The sequence below is a fragment of the Priapulus caudatus genome, unplaced genomic scaffold, assembly GCF_000485595.1.
Source record: "Priapulus caudatus unplaced genomic scaffold, Priapulus_caudatus-5.0.1 Scaffold960, whole genome shotgun sequence".
In the NCBI taxonomy this organism is placed as follows: domain Eukaryota; kingdom Metazoa; phylum Priapulida; class Priapulimorpha; order Priapulimorphida; family Priapulidae; genus Priapulus; species Priapulus caudatus.
In genome coordinates, this window is record NW_014578021.1 from 44,538 (window position 1) to 51,023 (window position 6,486).

General features: G+C 45.5%; 2 protein-coding genes across 2 annotated transcripts; both read right to left on the reverse strand.

Moving 5' to 3' along the window:
• Positions 1–592: 592 nt before the first annotated feature.
• On the reverse strand, positions 593–1,571 carry LOC106814666 (ketohexokinase-like). The gene has a single exon (XM_014819013.1). The coding sequence runs from the start codon at positions 1,544–1,546 to the stop codon at positions 593–595; it is 954 nt and encodes a 317-aa protein (XP_014674499.1). The 5' UTR covers positions 1,547–1,571.
• A 1,884-nt stretch (positions 1,572–3,455) lies between these two features.
• On the reverse strand, positions 3,456–4,997 carry LOC106814670 (3-keto-steroid reductase-like). The gene has a single exon (XM_014819017.1). The coding sequence runs from the start codon at positions 4,936–4,938 to the stop codon at positions 3,946–3,948; it is 993 nt and encodes a 330-aa protein (XP_014674503.1). The 5' UTR covers positions 4,939–4,997; the 3' UTR covers positions 3,456–3,945.
• Positions 4,998–6,486: the final 1,489 nt, after the last annotated feature.

Sequence of the window (6,486 nt, forward strand, 5' to 3'; positions counted from 1 at the left end):
TGGTACCTGTTCGCTACACGACGTTAGTATAGTGTGTGGAACTGTCGACCGGGTACCAGTCTATATTATACCTAGCCAGCTAAGCCTCGATTCTCGTGTGAGCGCTGCGGGTTATGTTAGCACGGTATTTCAGCCGAATTCAGCACCAGATAAGTACGGAACCAGCGAGGCCGTGTATCTCGTGTAAACGCAGCTTATGTCTATTATGCTACACATGTAAATGTTGTTACACTGTGTTGCACACTAGAAATACACTACAGTTTGTATAATAACAAATAGATGCTACATAGTAGGTATGGACACTGTACATTTTGCCACAGCATTTCTTATATAGTGAGTGAGAATGCAAAATGATACTACCAGATTTCAAGACTACACCATAGTCTTCATGTTACGAATAAAATATTTAACCAATTACGTCTATGACTTGATATTATTGTCAAGACTTCCCTGTATCAGCAGGAGTGTAACTAGATCTATTATTATATATTATTATTATCTATACATTCCTGATATCATTGTGAGGTTAAAAGTGTTGAAGTGTGTTTAACCTGCGCTAAAAAGATGGCGACAGTGTCACAGATACCGCGCACTAGAGATTTAAATTAATTGTCCCCTCACGTGGTTTGCAGAGGGGTGAAGGAGGAGGTAATTTCAGGTCCTTGAGTCCCATCTGGCCGCACTTTGCACCTGCCACCCGACATCCTGCTTGAATGGCCGCCTCCACAGAGGCGCCTTTGTACAGCTGCGCGATGCAGGCTGCTATGAAAGTGTCGCCCGCCCCAATCGTGTCCACGACCTTTTCCGGCGGCTCGGCTGCGGCCGTGAACACCGTGCCATCAGACGTGCTCGCACAAGCACCCTCTTCTCCCCACGGACAAATGACGGTGGCGCCACCGCGGACTTTCTCCCGCAGGCCCTCGACCGCCGCCCGCATCGACTCGTACCCGCTGAAGACGGCAAACTCCTTGCCGACGAAGACGAAATCTCCGAGCGGGAGAAGCTGCTCCATCTCGCGCCGCGGCTTCTCGAGCTCGACAGACACGACGATGGAGTCTGCGGCGTCGTCGCGGCGAATCCTCGCCACCATCTCGCGCATCTCCGCCACGTTTCGCGATCGGCCCTCGAAGTGCACCCAGCCGCACCCCCGCAAGTCGACGTCGTCGAACTGCGCCGCCGTCACTTCCGAGGCGCGCGTGCTCTCGTGCAGTATCGTGCGCGAGCCGTTGAGGGCGTTGATGATGATGAAGGCGGTGGGCGTCGCCCCCGCGGGGTCCTCGACGCAGCGGTCGTGAGGGATGCCACACGTGGAGAGGTCGTCGCGTAGGAACTTGGCGGCGTCGTCGGCCGCGAGGGTGCCCACGAGTTCGCACGGCACGCCGAGCTGCCGCAGCACCGTGCAGTTGTTCGACGCGTTTCCGCCGCGCGCCCAGTGCTGCTCCCTGCAGGGCGTGTCGGTATCTTCGAGTGGAAAGCCGTCGCATACAGTGATCATGTCGAAGCAGATGAGCCCCACACACACGACCCGCTGCTCTGATGAGGCCATCCCACCTAGACAAAACAGGAAAAGCTCACAGGTGACAATCCCCGGGTTCCTTTATTTTCTTATTCATTTAAGATATATTACTGTGTAACTTCGGTAACTAATTTGTAACGAGTCGCAGTAAAAGGCATGTAAATTATTAGAGTGAAATTTAGCATCGTGGAAGACACTAAAAATGAGGATCATGTCCATACTACTTCAAAGATATCTCTCTCTCTACAGCCACCTTTCACCATAGTTTCGAATAATGGCAGCTAGCGAGCACTGGCATCACTATGGCGGAAAAGTCGGCCGATTTCCATTGTTTGTACAAATTCTGTCATCATTAATGAAAATATTTCTCAAGCCTAATAGTACATGCTGGGTAGGGACTTGGTAGTTTAAGGGGAGGCACCAATACACAGACAGTGTGCTTATAGTATATTAATTATTATATCAAGAGCTTATAAATACCCGTGTTTATACGGTATAGTACCCGTATTTATAAGCTCTTGATATATATACATAATGGTATTTATAATATATATATAATGGTATTTATAATAATATATATATAATGGTATTTATAATAATATATATATAATGGTATTTATAATAGTATATATATAATGGTATTTATAATATTATATATATAATGGTATTTATAATAATATATATATAATGGTATTTATAATATTATATATATAATGGTATTTATAATATTATATATATAATGGTATTTATAATAGTATATGAATGGCAATGGTAATATAATGGTATTTATAAGCACTTGCATATCTATATATATAAAGTTGTTCAGCCGAATGTGTGTGTTTCGCGCATAACTAGAGAACTCCGCAGCCTAGAGGAAAACTAATGTATTTTCAGAATTGGCACGTATGGGAGGTGGTTCTGGCAGAAACAAAATTTCAAAAAAGTTGAAAAGTTACAAATTTATAAAAATTCTATTCATAAATAGATGGCGTACAGATTAACATTATACATCACATACGTGTGAATCCATGGTGTATAACCATAACGGCCCAATAGCCGAATGGATAAAGCATTGGACTCCTAAACCATTGATTCTGGGTTCGAATCCCACCTCGGGAAATGCTTTGTTTCTTTACTTTTGGACTGTTTAGTATGTACTTCTGCCGTATTCACCGTTAATTTCAATTTTGTTTACTACATTTAAACGTTTAGTAAAAATCCAGAATAAACTATGGTAGATGATAATAATAGCGCAAACTGACGGGAACACTTCACGGAAGCCTATGTAGGTTACAGATCAAATATTATTACATTTTTTATATAATTTCATTTTATTATTTATAATTTTTGACTTTTTTATTTTAATAACTTTTATCTTTTGATTTCTTATTATTTTTTACTGTTGGGATGGGATGGAATGGCATGCACTGGGATGGGATGGGATGGGATGGCATGGCATGGCATGGGATAGGATGGGATGGGATGGAATGCGGTGCAATGGGATGGGATGGGATGGCATGGGATGGCATGGGATAGGATGGGATGGGATGGGATGGGATGGAATGCGGTGCAATGGGATGGGATGGGACGGCATGGCATGGCATGGCCTGGGATGCGATGAGATGGCATGCGATGGGATATGGGATGGGATGGGATGCGGTGCCATGGGATGGGATGGCATGGCATGGAATGCAATGAATGGATGGATGGATGCATGGATAGATAGATACCCGATTTTTTTGGGTATTTTCCTTTCAACCAAGCGGTCACCAACTGAGTAACGCCACTGATTTCCCCGGGCAACGCCGGGTATCCCGCTACTGTATATATATATATATAGAGAGAGATATTGATATTGATATAATTAATCTTAATAGTAAATGCATGAAAAGAATATCAATAGAAAAATTACTGATTTATTTATCTCAAAATTAGTTAAATAATGACAATAATTTTCGTTAAACAATCAACAAATATTTCTATCACATCATTTCCCGTTAATTTTTTTTATAAACTTAGTGAACATTTACTTGTATTTAGTATATTTTCTCAGATAAAATAAATACAAGTACTTAGATTGTCGCTTTGAGTAAATGACATCAAAGTTACAGTAAAAATACAATGAATATCATAATATCAATTCATTGGACTAGTAATACATTGTACCGGAATTGCCATGACACTACACATATGCCCATCATGTAGCACTGTGTGGTATTTCACTGTGCATTATGTTTCACTTACGGCAGGAGCAAATACAATGTTATGACTCCTGCTTATGGGTAAGAAGGCATAAAAGCATTCAAATTAATAAACATTACAACAAATCATATCACAATATTTTAAAGCCAAATGATCGAAGTGCCGACAACATCCAATTTATGACTACGACACTAACTGGTCAATTACTCGCTTATTAAAATTGTACTTTATTTTTTAAATTTCTGCCTCATATCCAGCTCAAGCTGGCTCAACTGGTCAAGCAGGTGCTCTCCCTCGTCCAGTGTCACGTCCAACTTCAACGCGTCGGTGTAGGCGTTGCCGAGAACGGACACCCGGCTACAGTACTTGAGTGCGGGGTCGAGCGACTCGGCGCGCTGGTTGGCCACCCAGACGTGCGCCTCGCTGCCGTGGTACGGGTCGATGGTGTTACTGGGCAGGAAGACGCGCATCAGGTAGAGCAGCGGCACGATCAGAGTCCAGAACCATCGCGGCAGTATGCCGTACGTCAGATTGGTCAGCACGAGTCCCGGGCAGGTGACGTGCGAGTGTACGCCGCGGTCGCGCCAGCGCTCGCTCAGCGCGACGCTCGTCAGGTCGACGGCGTGCTTCGACGACGCGTACGGCTCGGCGCCGCGCGCGCACTGCACGTCGGCGATGTCGAATTCCGCACTGCTCGCGTTCACCGACGACGTCCACACGACGCGCGCGCCGCGACGCAGCAGCGCGTCGACCTCGCGCAGGAGAACGTAGTGGCCGAAGAGGTTCGTCGCGAAAACCGCCTGCAGGCCTTCGGGCGTCTTCTGCCCGTCTTGCACGAGGAGGCCCTTGCCCGTTGCCAGCATCTCCACGCACTGCGCCGTGAAGAGGCGGCCGAAGAACGACTGCCAGTCTACGTGCGTCACTTTCATGAACCCGGCGTTGAGGAACAGGTAGTCGAGCCTGTCGTACGCCTGCGAGATCTCGCGTGCGGCGCGGTAGACCGACGCCACGGAGCTGACGTCCATCAGTACGATGTCGACGCTGGCCGCTGGTCTTCCGGTCGTCAGCACCTTCTTTGCCGCAATAGCTCTGGCCAGGTTCCGGCACGCAAGTATCAGTTTTAGTTTGGGGTTTTCAGCCAGCATCCTCTCACACAGTGCCAAACCGACCCCACCATTGGCACCCGTAACGAGGGCAACCTTCTGGTCGGACAGCGTCATTCTGTAGAAATTTCCAATTGTGTAAGTATTGCTTAGAAGGCCATCCTATGTACAAGCTTCCCATGCAAATCAACTATATATGAAAAATGACGGTTAGGGTTAAACGGTATAGTTAGCTTCAAGAAGCAGTCATTTACTGTATGACTCGGTGAAAAAAATACACAGGGGCTCGGGGCGATTTAGCGATTTAGCCCCCGAAATGCCAAAAAGAGCCCCGGAAATGCCAAAAAGAGCCCCGGAAATTTGCATAGAGTTCAATGCAAACCAAATTTTAGAGTGCTATTTTCATGCACGCGAGCTTGAAAAGTAGCCCCCGAAAAATAAATTATATTTTTTTCCCTGGTATGACTATATAATCGGTTGGTCTCACAGCTGCATTGGATTAGATTAGGATTAGAGCCCTTTATAGAATAGAAATGCGTAAATTAGCAAGCTCTTGAAGCTGATCATTGTCAATAATGAACATATAGACTGATTCAGTAATTATTGCTAAAAAAGTGGTACCACTACCAGGGTCAAGTCTGCTTTCCTGTAAATGCCGTCCAAATGCTCATCTGCAACACACTGTTACAGGCTGGCCGCCGCACGCTAGCTGCTGCACACTGACACATAAATATATAGTATTATTATTTTTACGCTATATATTTATGTGTCAGTGTGCAGCAGCTAGCGTGCGGTGTACTTGTGTGTTGCAGATGAGCATTTGACCGGAATTTACAGGTGATTATAGGCGAAATAGTGTAGAGAAACATTAAAACTTTGGTAGTAAATACATTTCGTGTTTATTTACCTTCTCTTTTTTTTTATTGAGACGTTCCAAGTGCCTGTGTTTAAACCACCCTTCTGAGAACAAGCTGTCAGAGGAGCCTGTGGGCTGTGGCAGAGCGAAGGGCTATGCCACAGGCCCTTGGAGGCTCAAGTTTCAAGAAGAGTATAAGAGCGAAGCGCCACTTCGCTCTTAATCTTATGGCTGGTATTATTTCTCCGGCAGCCGGAGAAGCAGCGGTGAAAACCATCGGTAGTTCTCCGGCCGCCGGAGAATTAAGAACAAATTTCTTGTTAGATCTCCGGTGCCGGAGAAACAAGTGTACGTTTTCAGCACTGCTTCTCCGGCTTTGCCGTAGAAGCAGTGCTGAAAATCATAGTTAAATTCTGCGGCAGACCGAAGTGTCCCGCCACCGCTGTATTAGGCGGGAAGACGTGGTCTACGCAGCGCGCCTGGCGGAGAGAACTTACACTGTGAGCAGTTTGCCACGAGGTAGCATGGCGCTACGGCATTAGGCACTTGTTTATCCGGCATGGAGTTTGGCGCAGGCATAGTCTGCTTTTTGCCGGAGAAGCTAGTTTGATTTCTTAGCTTAGTTGTCCGGCTTGCCGGGGAAATAATCACTTTGTAATCTTATACTCTTCTTGAAACTTGAGCCTCCAAGGGCCTGTGGCTATATACCTATAAAGTTCTAAAGCTAGCTGGTTACTCAGTAAACTGTAAAGTTATATTACTAGTAGTAGTATACGCATAATACTGTAATGTATTACTATTAGTACTAG

What these genes read in the sequence shown, in the direction of transcription:
- LOC106814666 (XM_014819013.1), bottom strand. Translation starts at nt 1,546, where the DNA reads ATGGCCTCATCAGAGCAGCGGGTCGTGTGTGTGGGGCTCATCTGCTTC.
- LOC106814670 (XM_014819017.1), bottom strand. Translation starts at nt 4,938, where the DNA reads ATGACGCTGTCCGACCAGAAGGTTGCCCTCGTTACGGGTGCCAATGGT.